This window comes from Convolutriloba macropyga, chromosome 7 (assembly GCF_964194025.1).
Source record: "Convolutriloba macropyga chromosome 7, txConMacr16.3, whole genome shotgun sequence".
NCBI lineage: Eukaryota > Metazoa > Xenacoelomorpha > Acoela > Convolutidae > Convolutriloba > Convolutriloba macropyga.
Genome location: NC_134474.1, coordinates 7,040,489 through 7,062,673, shown reverse-complemented (window position 1 = coordinate 7,062,673; position 22,185 = coordinate 7,040,489). Strand labels below are relative to the sequence as shown.

General features: G+C 36.8%; 1 protein-coding gene across 1 annotated transcript in view; it reads right to left on the bottom strand.

Moving 5' to 3' along the window:
* Positions 1–22,185, bottom strand: part of LOC142342575 (glycogen phosphorylase, muscle form-like) — a 246,640-nt gene that overhangs the window by 19,758 nt on the left and 204,697 nt on the right. Inside the window, exons 15-17 of the mRNA XM_075393949.1 lie at positions 17,931–18,084; positions 17,229–17,430; positions 11,647–11,847 (exon numbers count right to left, since the gene is read on the bottom strand). Coding sequence (XP_075250064.1) covers positions 11,671–11,847; positions 17,229–17,430; positions 17,931–18,084 — 533 coding nt within the window. The 3' untranslated portion in view covers positions 11,647–11,670. The remainder of the gene's footprint in view (positions 1–11,646; positions 11,848–17,228; positions 17,431–17,930; positions 18,085–22,185) is intronic.

The window sequence follows — 22,185 nt, the reverse complement described above, 5'->3', positions numbered from 1 at the left end:
TGGCTGCACAAAAATTATATTTCAAACAATTTTTAGTTCAATAAGTGAATTTTTCATGAGATGGCGACACTTTGAACTGTTAGGTAATTTTTTGAGACATGTAAACAAATTTTGAGATATCTCTAGACCCTGATGCAATCCCAGAGGTTTTCATGGTTTCTTTACAAAAAAATTCTTGTTTACCTTTAGCCAGCGGTTGTTTTAAGCCCATAAACAACCTTATTTTGAAATAATTTATTTTTTTATTGAAGTTTGTCACAAAAACTTATCCTTTCAATTCAAATAATTATTCTTTTGATACAGGGCTCGCTCGCGAAACGCTTTGCAGGAAGAAACGAAAGTCTCATGAGAGAAACATTTGCTTAGTCCGACCCGGAACAATCCTTTGAGGATAAACCAGCTCGTGTGAAGGGAAACTGTCTGTTTGCGAAGAATTTTAAAGAAGGTGATTAGTTGTTAACTTTTTGGGAAAAACGAACAGAAGAATTCTCGAGGCCGCCGAATATGGCTTACGAGACATATTTAACTATCAGAACAAAGAGTTCATAAATGCGGAAAATCCTGAGGATAGTGGCATTGCTAGATTTGCCAACGACGAAGTTGATTGTCCCACAATGCAAATTCATACACTTAACAATCGAAGTCCCATTTCGGATTCAGGGCGGCGAGAGACATAGAAATTGGAGAGAAGCCGACTTCCAACTACAAGGAAAATGTGATTGCCACCTGGCGTAAGTGCAAACAAACTCAGTCTGATGACGAGAACAAAACACCTGAGGTGCCAAAACTCCAAAAAAGAAGAAGACCAATCACCACGGAAAAGGAAAATGAGGAAAACAGCTCAGAATACGTACTGGATACCGCGATTTTAGGAAATTTTATAAGAAACCGGAAATAAAATATCCTGGAATTGATACACCTGTCTTAAGTAGTGATTCCATAGTAAGTGATAGCAGGTTTATTTATGTCGACGGTTTCGATGTCGACAGAGCGAGAAAGCAGTTGGGCATTTTAATTGATAAAACCTTCAATCACCGAGAATGCTGAAGTACTGGTTCCAGAAACAAAATGCACGAGTGATGGATATCACGAAATGGTTCACAGTCGCGGTCAGTATTCTAAAACTAAAGAAGATGGCAAACAATCAGAGGGAAAAACTACTGACGACAAGAATACGATTCGGAAGCCGGATTCTCATCATCAAGAAAAGTCAAACTAATCTTCAATGTCCCCATTGGAAGACATTTCGACAAACGAAAAACTCTTCGCTGGTGGTAAGTAAGCACAAGATAACGATCCATGTGAAACTGTCAGCAAACACCGGTTTGTCCCACAACCAATGTATGTTCCTGAGTTCAAATAATAAGAACGCAAAAGCTTTATTCAGAGGATGAGTATAGCCCAACGGATGAGGATTCAAGCAAAAATGATAGCGATAGTGAAAACGATTATATGGAACATGAACCGCACGACGATGAGGAAGGAAATCAGTTACCAATTCCTTTGAACAGTCAACCCTTATCAACTCGAATTCTTGAGCTACCGAATTCTTCAGGTTATTGCGTCACAACAAAATTAAAAATCTGCTATTGTTGCCAAAATAATCATTCGCCAACAACAGCAGTCTGAAACGGCATCTGGAAACGATCCAACGGATAACCAAAATCAACGCAACAGTGGTAACCAGAGCTCTTTTGCTCGAGCAAACATAAAAAGGAAAGCGGACGATTAAGTATTTCTGCAAAAAGAACAATTACCTAAAATTTTTTGACAGACTAAACCGCCACAGGAGGGATCATTAAAGCGATATAATTACTAATAAAGCGGCTACAGATTTTCCTCAATATATACTCAACAGTCCTCATTTCACGGATATACCAACACTGTTTCCCACAGACGACAAGCTAAATTGGACTAGAAAAGGATCCCATGAATTCGGAGATCAGCTGATTAGACAGTTTTCTTGATTTCAAGCTGGCACAAAACCCAGATCGAGAAGGTCATTCGAATCATGAACCTGTTATAAAGAAAAGTTTGAATCGTCTAACTAAATGCATAGAGGTTACAAAGGGCTTAACGAGCGTTACTAAGGTCACACATTGGCTTTACAGACAGAATTAGGTTTTTGCTCCTTCAAGGAGGATCCAAATGTTGGAAGAGTTGAAGCAAGGAACGAGTTGATTGGTGAGCACGGAGCAAAGCAAAAGAAAAAACTTAAAACAGAGCAAAATCTCTCGTTCGGATACTCAGAAAACTGGAAACTGGACCAAAGAGGACATGGAAGCAAGTGCAGCAAAGCGTTCGCAGCGCCAATCTCCCGTCAATTGATGAAGCAGAAAAACTTCAACGTGAGATGAACAATTATTTGCAGCAAAAGCTGGAACAATCATCCAAATAAAGCCTTGACTACTGGAGAGTGCAGTGCACACTCACAATAAAGCTTATTCTACGAAATGTTTCATTGACAGCTGAAATAACAAGATCAATTACGTCATACTTTCTTCTCGTACAAGCAGACGCAGATGAAAATATAGTGCACGTCAGTTATGTACCACCTGAAATGCAATCAACTTCACAGACTGGTGAGAGAAAAGCTGTTGTGAAAGCGTACGATATAAATGAGTAGAGTCATAAGACTTTCCACATTTTCGGGGTGAATCAAAGACAAAGCAAGAAGAGAGTATATTGCGATTTATCTGAAATACAAAGTAAAGATTGGTAGATTTGAAGACAATTACATGTTCCAACCTCTTGAGATAACGAACACCGACAAAACTGACTCCGACGGTGTTTACAACCGGAATCAACAATACTATCGGGTTGTCAAGAGTTTTTTCAAAACGAAAGCCAATATCACTAGCCGCGAAATCAGAAAAGTTTGCAAGACAAAATTTTTTAATGACGAGAACATATCTGACGTACAATTGAGAAATACGATCAAAGCTATTGGTCAAATGGGATCAACTTCCCATTTATATTATGAAACCGCGACTAATAAGCTAATGCAGAGCAGAACGGTTTCTCAGCAGCTTGACAGGATTTTGAGTAATTCCAGATCACAGTTAGAAACGGCAACTTCCATAACAGAAATTTTGCCCCAAATAACTAAAATTGAAAGTGAGTTACGAGAAGAGGAAGGAGACGAGAGCATAAACGATGAGCATAAACGATAAGTCCTTTGAAACTCAAACCCAAACGCAAGTAGAACTTTTTTTTCTTCAAACATTATTGAAAACTAAACTCTGAATTTTGCAAGTATGCTGATGTCTCAATTTGGAAACTTGTGAGAAATTTTGTTCTCAAACATTAAGCGTTATTAAAAACAAAGTGCTGATTTTTGTAAATAATTAGAGACAAATTTCTCACACAAATTGCTAAACTGAGTTTATTCATTGCTAACTATGCTTTATCCTAAACTATGCTTTACCTAAAGAGAAGAAACCCTGACAAAATCTCAGAGATTTTAATAGTTTCTTTATAATAAATTCTTGTTTACCTTTAGCCAGCGGTTGTTTTAAGAACATATACAACCCTCTGTGACAATTAATTATGTTTTTAATCAGACCTGAATTTTAAACTTTTTGACTACTTGTGTTATGCTTGGATTTTGAACTCAAAGCCCCAAAACAATTAAATTTTTTTGATTTTCGCTTTCAAAATTGTGCTGGCTGCACAAAAATTAGATTTCAAACAATTTTTAGTTCAATAGGTGAATTTTTCATGAGATGGCGACACTTTGAACTGTTAGGTATTTTATTGAGACATGTAAACAAATTTTGAGATCTCTAGACCCTGATGCAAACCCAGAGGTTTTCATGGTTTCTTTACAAAAAATTCTGGTTAACCTTTAGCCAGCGGTTGTTTTAAGCCCATAAACAACCTTATTTTGAAATAATTTATGTTTTTATTCAGACCACAAGTTTTTCACAAAATCTTAACCTTTCAACTCAAATACTTGATCTTTTGATACAAGGCTCGCTCTCGAAACGCTTTGCACGAAGAAACGAAGTTCTCATGAGAGAAACATTTGCTTACTCGGACCCGGAACAATCCTTTGAGGTTAAACCAGCTCGTGTGAAGGGAAACTGTCTGTTTGCGAAGAATTTTAAAGAAGGTGAATACTTGTTAACTTATTGGGGAAAACGAACAGAGAAGAATTCTCTGATCAGAACAAAGAGTTCATAAATGCGGAAAATCCTGAGGATAGTGGCATTGCTAGATTTGCCAACGACGAAGTTGTTTGTCCCACAATGCAATTTCATACATTTAACAATCGAAGTCCTATTTGGGATTCGGGGCAGCCAGAGACATAGAAATTGGAGAGGAGCCGACTTTCCACTACGGGGAAAATGTGATTGCTCCCTGGAGTAACTCCAAACAAACTCAGTCTGATGACGAGAACCAAAATAGCTGAGATGCCAAAACTCCAGAAAAGGAGACCAATCACCACGGACAGCAAAACTGAGGAAAAACAGCTACAGAATACGTACTGGATACCGCGATTTTAGTAAACTTTATCAGAAATCGGAAACAAAATATCGTGGAAGTGATACACCTGTCCTAAGTGGTGATTCTCTTCTAAGTGATAGCAGGTTTAGTTATGTCGATGGTTTCGATGTCGACTGAGCGAGAAAGCAGTTGGCCCTTTTAAGTGATGAAAAAACCTACAATCACCGAGAAATGCTGAAGTACTGGTTCCAGAAACAAAATGCACGAGTGATGGATATCACCAAATGGTTCACAGTCGCGATCAGTGTTCCAAAACTAAAGAAGATGGCAAACAATCAGAGGGAAAAACTACTGACGACAAGAATACGATTCGGAAGCCGGATTCTCATCATCAAGAAAAGTCAAACGAATCTTCAATGTCCCCATTGGAAGACATTTCGACAAACGAAAAAATTTTGGCCGGTGGTAAGGAAGCACAAGATAACGGTCCACGTGAAACTGTCAGCAAACAGCTGTTCGTCCCGCAACCAATGTATGTTCCTGAGTTCAAGAAATAAGAACCCAGAAAGCAAAAGCTTTATTCAGAGGATGAGTACAACCCAACGGATGAGGATTCAAGCAACAATGATAGCGATAGTGAAAACGATTGTATGGAAGATCAACCGCATGACGATGAGGAAGGCAATCAGTTACCAATTCCTTTGAACAGTCCACCCTTATCAAACTGAATTCTTGAGCTACCGAATTCTTCAGCTCATTGCGTCACAGAATTAAAAATTTGCAATTGTTGCCAAAAAAGACAGCAGTGTGAACCGTCATCTGGAAACGATCCAACGGATGACCAAAATCAACGCAACAATGCCAACCAGAGCTCTTTTGTTCGCGCAAACATACAAAGCAAAGCGGGCGATTAAGCATTTCTGCAAAAAAACAGTTGCCTAAAAACTTTCGACAGACTAAACCGCCACAGGAGGGATCATTAAAGCGATATAATACTAAAAAAAAGCGGTTACAGATTTTCCTCAATATGTACTCAAGTCCTCATTTTACGGATATACACACTGGTTCCCATAGACAAGCAAAATTGGTTTAGAAAAGGATCCTTTGATTTCGTAGATGAGCTGATTGTTTTTGTGATTTCAAGCTGGCACAAAACCCAGATCGAGAAGGTCATTCGAATCTTGAATCTGTTATAGAGACAAGTGTGAACCGTTTAACCAAATGAATAGAGGCTACAAACGTCTTAACGAGTGTTACTAACGTCACATATTGGCTTCACGGACACAATGAGGTTGTCGCACCTCCATCGAGAATCCGAATGTTGGAGGAGGTGAAGCAATTTTTGAATTTCTGATTAGTGAGCACGGAACAAACAAAACAAAAGCAGAAACTTCATACAGACCAAAATCTCTCGTTCGGATACTCAGAAAACAGGAAATTGGACCAAAAAAGACATCGAAGCAAGTGCAACAAAGCGTTCGCAGCGCCAATCTCCCGTCAATTGATGAAGCAGGGAAACTTCACCGTGAAATTAACAATTATTTATAGCAAAAGCTGAAAAATCATCCACATAAAGCCTTGACTACTAGAGAGTGAAGTGCACAGTCACTATAATGCCTTTTCTACGAAATGTTCCACGGACAGCTGAATAAAACAGAAAACTTGCGTCATACTTTCTCGTAAAAGCAGACGAAGAAGATGAAATTGTAGTGCACGTAAGTTATGTACCACCTGAAAAGCAATCAACTTCACAGACTGGTCAGAGAAAAGCTGTTAAGAAGCGTACGATATAATTGAGCAGAGTCATAAGACTTTCCACATTTCCGGGGTGAAAAATTTATCTATCACAAAGCAAGAACAGAGTATATTGCGATGTATTTGAAATACGAAGTAAAGATTGGTAGACTTGAAGACAATTACACGTTCCAACCTCTTGAGATAACGAACGCTGACAAAATTGACTCTGAAGGTATTTACAACCGAAATAAAAAACTCGGGTTGTCAAGAGTTTGTTCAAAACGAAAGCCAATTTCACATACCGCAATATCAGAAAAGTGTGCAAGGCAATAATTTTGAATGATGAGAACATCTCTGACGTACAATTGAGAAATATGAACAAAGCTATTGGTCACATGGGATCAACTTCCCATTTATATTATGAAACCGCGACTAATAAGCGAATGCAGAGCAGATTTGTTTCTCAGCAGCTTGGCACTATTTTGCGTAATTCCAGAACACAGTTGGAAACGGCAACTTCCATAACAAATTTTGCCCAAATAACTGAAAATGAAGATGAGTTCAGGGAAGAAGAAGAGGACGAGAGCGAAAACAATGATCAGGAATATGAGGAAAGTTCTTCAGCCAGTGAAAATAATGCCCTGACACTAAAAAAGTTTACAGTTCCTTTAAAGTTTACAAATTTTACAGTTCCTGAGACAAAGAAAGCAAAGGAAAGGAAGACAAAGTAGGAGGCTAGCGATCAGCTTTGCGAATGGTTGTCCGATTTCTACCTTCCGCGAAAGAGCTGTCAAAAATGCGAAAGTATTGCCACTGAGGCCAAAAAGATTGAACAAACTCAGAAAACAATTTCAAGAGATGCGGTGGACACAATCTTCAAGCTAATCGATACGTGAATATCTTGCAACAAAAACACTCTCTAAGTCGTTTGAAACTCAAACCCAAACGCAAGTAGGACTTTTGTTTCTTCAGACCTTATTCAAAACTTAACTCTGAATTTTGCGAGTATGCTGATGTCTCAATTTGGAAACTTGTGAGAAATTTTGTTCTCAAACATCAAGCGTTAATAAAAACAAAGTACAGATTTTTGTAAATAATTAGAGACAAACTTCTCACACAAATTCCTAAACTGAGTTTATTCTTTGCTAACTATGCTTTATACTAAACTAAGCTTTATCTAAAGAGAAAAACCCTGACAAGATTTTAATAGTTTCTTTATAACAAATTCTTGTTTACCTTTAGCCAGCGGTTGTTTTAAGAACTTATACAACCCTCTGTGAAAATTATTTATGTTTTTATTCAGACCTGCGCGAGCCCCAAAGACAACATTGAGAACGACGCCAACGACATTGACAAAGACAACAACGACAACATGGATAACAACAGCAACAACAAAAAAACGACAGCATCGATAACGATAGAAATTACGATTTAGACCACCAAAATTGAACCATTCACGAAACAAACCGATCGAAATTTGCTAATCAGAAAAAAAATCTGCCAGCAAGTAACTGATTTGGATCACTACGCTGCTGGTGGTTTACACAGTTTAAGAACATTGAAGGGTCAATTGTGTGGCTCCAATACTTTTATGGATCACTACGCTGGTAGTGGTTTCCGAGTCAAACTACGAACAGCCGATTGCGGCCCGCAAAGTAATAGATCACAACGCTAGTTGCGGTCTCCAGAAACCTCAGAACCCGCTAAATGGTTCAGACGATTCTATCTGCCTTCGTCGTGTGTGGCAGAATTTTTGCTCTAGACAGTTTGATTAAATGTGGATCACTACGCTGGTAGTGGTCTCCAAAGCTTCACAATATTGAAGAGCCAATTGTGTGGTTCTAACAATATTATTGATCACTACGCAGCTAGTGATTTGCAAGTCAAATTAGGAACAGCCGATTGCGGCTCGCAAAGTTATAGATCACAACGCTGGTTGCGGTCTCCAGAGTTCTCAGAACCCGCTAAATGGTTCAGATGACTATCTGCCTTTGTCGTAAGAGTCGAAATTGTGGCTCTACACAGTTTGATTGAATGTGGATCAATACCCTGGCAGTGGTCTCCACAGTTTCACAATATTGAAGAGCCGATTGTGGCTCAAAAAATTTTATGGATAACTAAGCTGGCAGTGATTTCCAAGTCAAATTGTAAACAGCCGATTGTGGCTCGCAGAGTAATAAATCACAATGCTAGTTGCGGTATCCAGAGTTCTCAGAACCCAACAAATGGTTCAGATGACTTTCTGCCTTTGTCGTAAGAGGCGGAATTTTGGCTCTACACAATTTGATTGAATGTGGATCGTTACCCTGGCATTGGTCTCCACAGTTTCACAATATTGGACAGCCGATTGTGGCCCCAATAATTTTATGGATCACTTCGCTGGTAGTGATTTCCAAGTCAAATTAAGAACAGCCGATTGTGGCTCGTAAAGTAATAGATCACAAAGCTAGTTGCCTTCTCCAGAGTCCTGAGAACCCGCCAAATGGTTCAGATGACTCTGCTTTTGTCGTAAGAGACGTAATTGTGGCTCTAGACAGTTTGATTGAAAGTGGATCACTACGCTGGTAGGGGTATTCACAGTTCGACAATATTGAGGAGCCGATTGTGTGGCTCCAAAAATATTAACGATCACCAAGCTGGTAGTGACTTTCAGTCAAATTATGAACAGCCGATTGCGGCTGGCAAAGTAATAGATCCTTTCAGAATTAGGCGTAGAAATTTTGTTCTTCATTAGACGTTCTCCCCAAGATAGTGAGCTCTTGGTGCACATTCAGTAAAAAGAAGGCTTATTTCCATCACTAAAAGCTTTTTAAAACCTTTCCGACCCCTTGCATTTGACAACATCTGTTATCCCTATTACGATGTTCGAAAATGGTGAAAAAATGTTCGAAAATGTAGTGTGGTAAAAGTATTCGAAAATGGAAGTTCAAAAATGAGGTCTGATTGGGTAATGTTCGATTCTGACATTCCACACTACAATTTCGTAAATGTGCTATAGCCCTGAAGTTTCGCTGGCCATGATCGCTAAACTCAGAAAAGGACAAAAACATTCAAATTTTAAAAACAATTGCAAACTTTATCAGAATCCTGTTAAAATTCATGATAATAATATCTTCATAAGCATTTAATTTTCTCAAGACACTATCAAGTATCACTATTTCAAGCCTTGAATAGTTTCATAAAGATCCATAAACTTGGAACAAAACATTTTTCCAAAAAAAATAACTTTCTCAAAAATTGCTTTTTATCGGGTTAATATAAAAAAAGCTGGATAACCTGGGCAACAGAACAATTGAACAGTGCGCGTCAAACGAATATAGTTAACAAATAATTAGAGAAATGTAAAAACATGCCTTTAAATGTAGATACTGTTGTACTCAATTGTATAAAATACAAAGCAAGAAATAAAATAAAAGCAAGAAAACGAAAACCACATAGCAAACACCTTATTGAAGCAAAAATAGGATGGCATAACATCAAATAATATCGAAAAACTAGTAATAGCAAAACAAAGAAAATGCTCTAGCTTCGTGGTTACAATGTCTTTGAAACCAAAAGTTGAATGCTGAAATCTACGCAACGAAGCAGCACTAAGCTCAAATATAGTTTCATTATCAACTTTACCTCAGAAAAAAACCAAAATTCTTGAAAAAAAATACAAATATTACTGTAATTGAGTTTTTCTTCATACGTATGTTCTGAAGCTCAACTTGTATTGTTAAAACAAAGAAAAATTTTGGAAAATACTATCCAAAGTATTAAAAAGTTGGAAAACTCCTGAAGCGAACTTCCTCCATTTCTATGCTTTCCGCGAGGAAGCTTTCAACAGACACCATTTCTGAGCTCAAATTAAAAGAACTTTTAAGCCTGAAAATAGGCCTTACAGCTCATCACAGCACTTGAAAAAAAATATAATCCAGCTTAGTGCTTCTAATGACACTTAAACCTCACTGTTTTTTTTACCTGTTTATCCCCCTCTAAAAGCTCAATTTCAAGGAAAAATGTGTATGATAGGGTATGTAAAATGTGTATGATGAGGTATGTAACAGACCACCCACCTGCTCCGTAGCATACAGGTAACAGAAATCAGAACAGAGTTTAATAAGTTGCCATTCCACTAGAGAAAAATCAATTTAAAATCTTTGTCAAAAAATAAAAAAAACATGAACAAATCATTGCAATCGAGGAAGATTACAAGTTGTACTCAATACAAAATGTCCCTTGTTAAACTTGAAAGGATTTATTGTCAAGCGGATGAGTTTAAGCGTAAAAGGTGAGGTAGATAGTGAGCTCAAGTCATTTATAACTAACAAAATTATCAAACTCAGCAAATGTCTATAGTTGAAGAATGCAAAATATGACGCCACACGAACAAAAAACCCACAAAAACCAAACAAATTTTTTATTTGACCCTGACCGTGTGAAAAACCTAAAAGCAAAAAAACAAGCAAAATCACAAAACGGGTCAAATAAATCAGGTTAAACAAGGCATAATACCACCATGAAAAAACATAAACTGACTAACGTCGGACAAATTGTTCTCAAACGACAGGCAGGCAATTTAATTCAGGGGCTGTGGCCCAAATGAATAGTCCCTTATTGTTGCAAAATATAAGAAGAGAGGGATTCGAAACCCCAACCTCAGGCCCTCTAGAGCATTAAGCAATCGACTTCAGGCTCCTGTGACTTCCTTAAAATCACTGTTATTTTAGCAGCAAACATTACATCGGAGAGAGAGAGAGAGAGAGAGCAATTACGATCATTTAAAAATGAAGACGACAAGCGTGAAAAAATTAAGTGAGAAGTCTATTAATGTCCTTCACGAAAGCGTGAAAATCCTCAAATTTTGCGTAAAAAAACACATTTACAATAATTGCTTTAAACTTCGACCGAGAGCAATTAAAATTGATATACGTTGTTTGAATAAACACCAGGGAATTAGAAAACATTGTTCAGAAAACATCTTTTAAGATCTACTCAATATTACTGTCCACAAATTACAAGTCAACAGTTGGAAATTGTATGCTTCACTATTAAATTTTTGGCGTGAGGGTAAACTCAAGCAAAGCAGATTTTTGCAAACTTCAATTATTAAAAAATATGAAAAATTTGGAGACCTATGTAACATGTGATCCATATCCAAGGCAAGACAAATATAATACTAACAACACAATAAACATCGACAAACTCTACAAATAGCAAAACACTGAACTCAAAAGCTTCGATTCTATCGCGCAATATACGCTCGATATTTTTGAACTATTGCTGAATTGGCTTCTCAATAAAAATTTATACCTACAGAATAACCCATTCTTTCGAATGGGTTAAATCCTTCACGAAAAGAAAAACTCTCAAAAAATTGAAAAACTTGCGCATGCCAGAGTAACATGTAATTAGACAGTTAAAAGGTGAAGCAGAATATTTTAATAACATTATAATACCCAGACACTACAAACTCACCTCCAACCTCTGGTATTTAAGAATCTATTTGCTCTTAGGAGTTGAGTTAGATGTGGACGCGTGGTGGGGATCCGGTAGGATCTCCTTCGATGGCTCTACTCCCCAGATATCCCTGGCGTATTCAGTGATAGTCCTGTCGGAGGAAAATTTTCCCGCAGCCGCAATGTTCATCACTGACATCTGCGCCCACCTTGTCGGGCTCTAAAACAGCACAAAAGTCGAATTTTGATCATTATCACAAACTCAAAACTTGATTAGATACTCCTTCGTGCACTTCCTGGTTTCCGATCACTGTAACCGAGTTTTTGCTCGATCCGCACAAGAAAGTACCCGTTAATAGACAAATAGGAGCTTTAAAATCCTATTTTTACCTATGAGAACAAACAGCCACAATTTTAAGATTATTATATTAATAACAATACTGATACTGTGATTAAATTATTTAACATTTGAAAGAATGTGCATGTCTAACCTTAGCATTATACCCAGAATAATTTAAATATTTAGTTAAAAAAAACTACGCATTTTTCTTCCCGAGATAATCCCTTATAACCTCTTTAACAAAAAATTCGAAAACATTCAAATATAGCAAGTAGACATAGTAAACTGCCCGTTTCGAAGCACTTTTTCATAAACATGGGTCAATGGAGACTTATTTTTTATTTTGTATTATTTTCAGAAAAATGACACTTGAATAACGGAGCAAATCCACATAAAAATGGACATTTTTGGGAACGGGAACTAACCATCAAGTTTCAGTCCCACGTGAAATCTGTTCAACTTATTCTCAACGTTTTTGAATTCACCATAAAAATTTTAACTTGAAAATATCTAGGCTTGATCAAGTTAAACAGATTTCCGTAGACTGAAATTAATGCTTCTTAACGCAAAAAAGGTGGCTGTAATTAAGAAACTTAGAAAAATAGAACAAAATTCAAATGAACCTTCATTGACCTATATAAAATTCCAAGAATATCGACTTTGATTTTATGAAAATATGCTTCAAAAAGGGGTACTATCACTAATAAATAACTTTACCCCAGAAAAAGCAGAACTTAAGAACCTAAACATAGACCGACCGTACACTGAACAATAATGCAAAACCCATCTTAAATGAGCGTCTAAAAGAGCATAATGATTAAAAAATAGCTTATAATTGTATGAAAAGTATAATAAATCCAACGTCAAGGATCTGTCTTTCGTAGTCGCCAGCTTAAGCTTAGGGAATCTATCTACAAAAAGTGAGGCAGGGAAGGCCGAGGCGTGTGAGTAAAAAAAGGTTGCCCAGAGTGAAAAAATCTTAAGCAAGCCACACAAAATTGCAATTCATTTAATAAAAATAAGACTGAACAGAGTTCGGTGGGGACATGAGTTCCTCTTCAGAACATGAGTTCATGTGTCCTCAGCGGTTTCGGTGAATCGGATACTTAGAGACTAATAAGGCTCTTAGAGACCTGCTAATTTAATACCCTCGGGCTTTACCAGTTAACTCCCTTTCCCAAGATAAAAAAGATTTTACGAACTTTTTTTGTTCAGGCAAAAAACAGCCAGACGGAAATTTAGAAGTTCGAAAAATTACATGAAAAAGGCCAGCAGGGTTAAACAATTTTAACTAAGATAGTTTGAGAGCAGTTAAATATTTACCTAGATCTTCATGAATCCTTTTCGTGTCTTAAAAAAGAACACCTAAATAATAAACGTTTCAGTTGCTGACGGCGGGTATTATTCAGCAATCTGTATAATTTCACCGGTCTGCATCGTGATTTTGATAACCGAGAAGTTATAATTAGAGCTGAATTTTTCCTTTTGAGATATTCAGCTTCATCTAATACATGCGACAACTTGCTAAACGAAAACAGCATCCATTTCGAATACGTTTCATTATTGTAAGACGTTTATCTGCAACAGAATGTGCATATGGTTAGTTCAAATTCATTAGCCAATATTCTCTGCAAAGACCTTTAGCATTATCTGACCCAACACAAACAACGAAGCTGTGATCGAAGTTGGGCTTTCATAATTTATACAAATTTGTTCAGGCTCATTAGTAATCCTAACCAGAGTGACCCTTAAGAAGTCACCTCCACCTTTGTTCACGAACGTCAATGTCATCGAGATCTATTCATATCATCATTATTATTGTGAACAATAGGCTCTATCTCTCAAAATAGGTCCCAGCTCTTAACGTTTCCACTCAATAACTACAAACAGTGATATTGCGATAACGGAAAGTAAAACGGAAACTGACATTAAAGTATCGAGCTAATATTAATAGAACATAACCGACTAACGTCGGGCGAATTGCTCTCAAACGACCGGCGAGCGGTTGTCTTCGTCAGTAGCTAGCCACGGGGGGGCACCGGGGGCTGATGGGGGGGGGGGAACTGGGCTGGGGGGGGGCAACAGCGCGGTGGGGGGTGGCCGCATTAGTGGGGGTGGGGGGGGGGGGGTCAACGGGGGGGGGGGGGGGGTCTCAACCTCTAAGAACCGCCCTTCACACCATAAGTATAAGTATAAGTCTCCAAAACAGTTTCAGCTGAAACAGAGCTGAAAGGCTCTAAGAGCACTTAATGCCCGCTGGGCGCTACCTGTTTATCCCGTTTTTGAGGACGAAAAGTCAAAAGCGTCAGACGAAAAATCGGTCAAGCGAAAAATCGCATTAAAAAAAAGACCGACAGGACTAATATAATTGCTACAAACTTCGTTTGAGAGCAATTAAAAAGTTAGCGGAATAAATAGCCGGGAGATTCATAGCGGTAGAAGTCATTGAAAAAATAGTTGCGAGAGTCACTGATGGATACGAATTAAGAAAACTAACGGCAAAGTACTACTGAACGGCAAAGTTAGCACCTAATTTTTTAAGAATTTCAAAATATTGCATGAAATTCTTTTCTTTTCAATACTTCGATCGCATTTCTCAAACAAAATGCCTGTAAAATATTTGTCTAAATGGCAAAACTCTGTTTCCAATCGATGGCAAATTATCGAACCAAAAAAAGGTGACTCAAATTTGTCAAAAATTTTAATGTATTTCAATGCTCAAGAATTCAGCTTCTAGAAAATATATGACATAAAACATAACCGCAAAAATTCCGGAAGCGACTCGAAGCGAGTCAGAACATCACAAGGAAAAACGTAATTATAGCTGGAACTACTGACTTTTGACTTGAAAGATTAACTTTCAATTTCAAAGATTTGCTCAAAAAAATCAGCAAAACGTACAATACTGTCACACCGAAAAAACTTGATTATTGCAATAATGAGCCAAAGTTAAAAACAATTACGACAGCATTCATTTCATTCAATTACAAGATAAAACGAACATAATAAAAACCAAAATGGTTTTGATGGAAAAACGACTGAAGTTTTGATATCGTGGAAATTAATATTAAGACCATTCAGAAACGTTGATAAAGGGCAAAAACACAGGGCGGTAAAAAGCCGATAAAATCAGGACTCAAGATACTTATCTGGAAAAAAAATTATTCTTAGAAACTAAACAGGATTTTTGAAAAAGAATACTAGAATACAAAACTCAAAAACAAATGTTTATTTTTGTAGTCATTAAAATTAACCATAAAATGGTATACTTCTCTCTTATTGGAGCTAGCGTAGAAAAAAAACTTTTGAAAGAACTAAACAACAAAAAAGAAAAGAAACGAAATATAATTCTAAGGTAAAAAAAAATAGGTCAAAATCAAAACTAACACCACAAAAACAATCAGAGAAATTATTTATCATTCATAAATTATAAACGGCATATCAGCAAGTTCTCTGTGCCACACGATGTCAAATGAAATCAATTGCAAACAAAACAAAAATTTAAGAAAAAAACCAATGTTTGTTAACAACTGAAAGAAGCAGTGCTGATTAAACTATAGGTCTCAGAAAATGAAAGACTGATGCATGCTAGGATACGGAGGACAGAAAACACATAGAAGACATTGAGTTAAAAATCAAAATTGGAAAAAAACTAAGTAGAAAAACAAACATAACCGACTAACGTCAGATGAAATGCTCTCAAACGACGGGTGGGAGATCGGTTGGCTTCGGTAGTAGCAAGCTGGGGTCAATGGATGCTTTTCATTTTCAACGGTCAAATTTTTAAGACTAAGAACCGCCCCCTCACACCCTGAAATTGACTCAAACCAATTTTGGTTAATCGGATACAAGGCGATTAGTAAGGCGTTAGGCTCTACGATACGAAAGCTGCTCGGCCACTTATTGCCCTCCGAAGGCTAACTGTTTATCCCTTTTTTGAGGACGAAAATCCAGATGCGTCAGATGAAAAATCGGTCAAGCAAAAAAATGCAAAGACCACAAGAGTAATATAATTGCTGCAAATTTCATTTGAGAGCAATTAAAAAGAACATAAACCGACTAATGTTGAAAGAATTGCTCAGGCGAGGCAATTTCTCAGGGGCTGTAGCCTCGGTAAATTTTTCTTTACGGGTGCAAAAATAGTTCACACAGACAACGATGGGATTCGAACCACGGACCTCACTTTCCCTCACCAGAAGCACTAACCACTAGACTATCAGTCCTTTCACTTTACTATGCTGCAATCAATTTTATTTTAGCAACAAGCTTTACTTCGGAGTGAGAGCAATAGCGATCACTCAAAATTGAAGAACGAAAGCGTGAAAAAGTCACTTGAGAAGTCAAAGAATGTTCTAGAAGAAAAGCGCAAAGTGGTCAAGCAAAAATCTTTCATAAAAAGACCAACACGTTTAGAATAATTGCCACGAACTTCGTTCGATAGCAATTAAACAATGGCATGGGGTTGCATCTCATTCGCTTTCAAAACTGAATTTTGTTGATGGAAAGATATTGCAGACAGATCATTGATACCAATGTTGTGCCCTTCCGGATACCTATGACGAAGCATGTATTTTTCAGCACGATGACACTCAACTCTACAGTCAGCCAATTGTTTCCATGAAAATGATGTTGCTGAGTTACCGCGGCCAATTTCTCCAGACCTAACCCAATTGAGCGGTCATGGATCACAATCGAACGCAAAGTTCGAAAATGATCCCCCAATCCGAAAAAGTGTCAACAAAAAAAAATAAAATTCTCTGGATAACTTGCCTAATCGTGATATTCAGTACTGTCGCGTCAATAAAAGCCCTCCCAATACATAGTGACTTTCGCCGTTCAGTATAAGATCAGACGGACTATAACCTCCTATCGTTTCGTGGCTATTGAAAAAAGATAATTATCCTTTTGCATCTATTTATTGAACAAGCTATAGGAAATAACTTTCTCATTGACCACAAGACTGGACTTTAGTCACTGATGATTAATACCCGCACAGACTAAATTTTGTGTGCTCCTAGATTCTCTGATTATAGTTAATCTGTACCCTATCAATTATCACAACAAACAGCTTATGTGTCAATCTGAAAACTTATCTGCCCAAACGTACAGATTTCAATGAAACATTTATTCCCTCCCCCTCTTAACTTAATGATCTAAATGTGCTACCGTTCAAAATTCCTCAAAAATTTAAGTGCGTCATTTAGCTTTTTCCATTGATGACACAGAATCTATTCGCAACTTTTTCGATATATCAAACGTACAGCGTAATGTCTGGAGACTTTGTCCTGGGCCTGTATATAAGACCTATAGTCAGCTAAGAGCATGTAGTTGTCGTGGTTCACTAGGTTGTTATAGATGGGCTTGAAGAGGTCTGGGTTCTCCCGGTTGAAGTAGCCGTCTCTGATCATATCTATCACACACTTCAGTTCCTGGTCTGCCTGGTAGAAGGAATATGGGTTGTACCTGAAACACAGAGAAAGAGTCAATCTAGTCATTAACACAAGTTAACTTGAAAATACAAAACAAATAGCTAAAGCATAACTTTATGTTGGGACCAATAGAGTTTATGCATTTCAAAAGTTGCAGAAACAAATCTGATCTAATCTGATTATAAACTGCAATTTAATGGAGAAATATAACTGCCCGTTCATTACAAAGTTTGGCAAATTAAGGATCACTTCTTTTCCAATAAATTTCCAATTGCTTTCATTTGGAAGGGTTGCAGGAGCACAGCTCAAAATCATAAATTTTCTATAACAAAAAGCAATATTACTAAATCAAAGATTAAACCTTTATATAATCTCATCCGATATATGAAATTGTTTACAAAACAACGTGAGAAAAGAAGTAAAATTAACCATTCAAAGATTAAAAACTTTAAATGACCGGATCCGATATATGAAATTGTTTACAAAACAACATGATAAAATACCATTACACATTTTAAAAAAAAAGGAACTGACCCCTTCTTTTTGAGTGCCTCGACTTCATGCACTTTCATTCCGAATATGAACATGTCCTCCTTGTTAGACAGTTCCTCCAACATCTCCACATTAGCCCCATCCAGGGTACCAATCGTCACTCCCCCATTCAGCATAAACTTCATATTTCCAGTGCCTAAACAAATTAACAGCCTTGTTCTCTCTTCGCGGTTCTTTATTTAGAAAGAAAAGCAGATCGATGCAGTCTATTTTTTTATTTTGAAATTTATAACAGCGAAGAGCTTGAGGTTGAGACTGCAAAATACATATTTTTTTAATTATTTAGTACAGAAAACGGAACTATTAAAAACCAGCCGCTGAAAAAACTCACGAAAATGTTAAACTTGGTATCTCGAAAGCAACTAACTTGTATATCTTATGTTAAATGATCTCATGTTTTGGGTCAATAACGAAAACCTCGACAACAAAGTCTCACTAACTTTTACAAAGTTTCTCACCAAGGTTGAGAAAATGTAGCAAGCCCGATTTCTGAGTTCCTCCTTACGAATACAAGTCAAACAGAAAATACGTGAAATTGAAAAAAAGCTATCAACGCGTATAAGCACTTCCAAAGTTTTAATAATGCAAAAATCAAGACACCACATATTGAATAAAGACAACATGGCGATTTTAATCTTTTCATATTAGTTCAAAACTCTCTATATGCTAGATTAAACTACAGATCACTACTTTCTCAGAATCAAAGTATCTGAACATAAACAAGATCTGCTGGCCAGAACTAATTAGGATTGAGCAAAAGTAAATATGCTATCTCTGAAACAAAAAAAAAATCTGACAAGAACTCACTTCAATTGAGAGCAATTAAAGAAAAAATCCATAAGCATAGCCCGTAAATTGCCGGAAAATAGCCACCGTTAACGCGCATCGGGATTGAAACAGAAGAAAACAGAAGAGGTAAAAAATGAGAGAACTTTTCCCCAAGTTTCAAAAATTGATTTAACTCGGTGTGCAGTTTCAATTATCTACTAAAACTATAATTAATTCAACTTCAAAACTGAAAGCCATTAAGCTTAATGCTAGTATCAGCCAGCAATCGCTCTAATGGACTTTGACAACCTAATGCACTTACTTCAGGACCGGGCTTCATCGGTTTATCCCGTTTCTTTTGGTTTTGCTCTTTTGACATTGACCGTATTCGCTACATTGCGTAATTCAATGAGTGAAAGAATTTAAAATGCACTCAGTTGAAGCGGTGAGTGAGGTGAGGTAAGTCAGGAGTCAAACGAGAAAATCGTGACTTATGTAAAGGGGAAAATGTGATCAAAGGTAAAGCGAATTAATAGAAAGAACACTTAAATAAAAGCCATTGAGAGGCTATTGAAAACAAACAAATGTCGTTAAGCACGCAAAGTCAGTAGATAGGCGAGCGGCAATCTCATGCAAAAATACGGCTGAGTAGCTATTTTGCAATACACGAACTTCCTTATATGTATAGACGTACGTAATCCACTTAAATAAGTAATGCATTATTCGCTTCGAAGTATTGTTTTCACACAATAAAACATAGCCGTCAAATTGCCGCCACTGAAACAGAAAATCGACAGAAGTGTCAACAAGTTTTCGAACTTGATGTGCAGTTTCAGTTAATTCTAAAATCAAACTAAATTCAGCTTCTAAAGTGAAGTATATTGTGCTTAATACTCGTGCCAGCTAGCAACCGCTCTAATTAAATTTGATAACCTAATGCACTGACTTAATGACCGAGCTTTATCGGTTTATTCGTTTCTTTTGATTTTGCTCTTCAGACAACATTCAGTATATTGCGCAATTCTAAGAGGGAAAAAAGTTAAAAGCCATTCAATTGAAGCCGTGACTGAGTTAAGTCAGGAGTCAAACGTCAAAATCGTAAAGCACGTGATAAAAAGGTAAAACTAAAAACTTAAAATGACAAATCTTGACCCAAATTCCAAAAATTTTCATTATTAAAAAAGTAGACACTGGATCGACTCGTAAACGACTTCTAAAATCAACTGCTAAATAATTTCAGTGATAAAACTCGAAAAAAAGTCAAATTGCCGCATGAAAACAAAAATTCTTTCAGAAACCGACAACTTGTTATAATACCGTGTTCTCACTCCACATTAGAATGTGAAGGAGAAGGAATAAATTTTACGGTGCAAAACCACTCTCTTTTCGGCTCAATTTCCTGTTTTAGCGTGATCAAAAATCACTCAAATATGACTTCAAAATCGCAAAAATGTTAACAGAAGACACAGCGCCCGAATGCAACTCAAAATTTTCGAGATTAAAAAGAGCGCCTAAATAATAGCAATTGAGAGGCTGACGGTGGCTATTAAACATAAACCGGCTAACGTCGGAGAAATTGCTCTCGACAGGTAGGCAATTTAATTCAGAGGGGGCTGTAGTCTATTCAAATTATTAGAGGCGCAAAAAATTCCGAATAGGTAGGGGTTCGAACCCGCGTCCTCTGTAGTGCTAGATTGCAGTATTAGCTATTCATATGCTAGATCATTAACATACCCGGCAGATTGCAGGAAAATAGCTGCCAATGATTCTCATAACACCGATTAAGATTGAAAGAACAGGAGAAACAATAAAAATTATTGTTGTACAAAAACAATTTTGAAGTTCAACCTATTTCCATTGAGTTTGTAGTTAGACACCCCTGTTGCTTAATGAGAGGATACAGGGGATAGAATCAATGCAAAAAGCATTAAAGATGTTAGGTAAGACTTATAACAACAACGTTCAAGTAGCGCGCATCTACAATTAGGCTTCATGGGTTCATCCATTCTTTTTTGGATTAATTTGCGATACTGATTCTGATCATTTGCGATTGCTTTGGTGAGCAACTACTGTTTAAAAGCACTTAGAGAAGAATGAGAGATGAGAAACCTAGAGAAGTCAAAATGATGTCACGCAAATATGATACACAAGCTGTGAACTGAGGTAAACTCGACGAAATAAAAAAAAACTTAGGACAAGCCGGAACTAAAATCTTTAAAAAAACAAAATCTCCATTAAAATCTACTGTAATTAACCATCAGACCAATTGAACATTACCGGACAAACAGTTTCTCAAATTCAGAGAAATACAGAAACAGTAGCATTCAACTCGATTATCCTTTAAGGATCAGCGAGTTGAAAGCCAAGGCGTTGAATTCCAAGATAAGCTAGCCCTTGTGCTGTCACAAATTTAAAAACCAAAAACTGTAACTTTAATAAAGTTCATGCATAGACAAAGCAGCATTCTCAAAAAAATATCTGGAGCTCAGAAAATTTGAATGTAACAAAACATTCCCAAAGCTTCAAAAAAAAATATCGCAAATTGGTAATTATGCAAACTTATGTCTTTCAAACCAATTGCTTCTTGCTATAAACTGTATAGAAGTTAACTTTTATGCTTGCTTTGCACAAAAGACGCAGCAAACATGAGCAAAAGCGGAAACTTTAATTTGAAAAATAGCAAAAACTACAAAAATTTGCTGAAGTTCTCCACGCTTATGTCCATAAAAACAAAAACTATGGCACTATATTAAACGTATTACCACATGCAAAATCCTGTTAGAAGCTTCATGGCTTAAAACATCGAAAAACTGAAAAGGTATAGCAAAATTTTAGTGAGAAGTCTCCAAACTGTATCATTGTCAAATAATTGTCATTGTCTACGTTTCATTGTCAAATAAACTATCCAGTAAAAAAAAATTTCAAGCTGATAAAGAGTTTCATAATTAGGTGTTTCGCCTGGAGAAGCTATCTAGCAAACAAGAGGCAAGCTCAAAAAAGCTTCATTGCTCCCTGCGGAATAGGAACCTCTAAATGACAAAAAATTGGTATTAATTTTTGGTATTTTTTTGAAAAGACGCCCAAAATCGTTCCATTAGCAACTGTTAAAAAAATTCTTTGTCCCTTGAAACTATCTAGTAAACCATCTACAAGCTCTAAGATAGTTTCATTTGCCCTAAAGGACAAAACATTCAAAAAATGACAAGGCTTTTCAAAAAATTGGACAAAAATTGCTAAACAAATCGACACGCCGCTCAAGTTCCTGATAATCATATTTTCAAAACCACCCCCATTGTCTCTAGAAACTATGCAGTAAACGATCAAAAAGCGCTAAACATGTTTCATTGATGCCCAAAACACAAAAAACGACAAAACTTTGAAAAAAAACGAAATAAATTCGAAAGTCACTTATTATGGTTTGCTTAAGTTACCCTTATTAAACTATATAGCACAAAAAACAAACATAAGG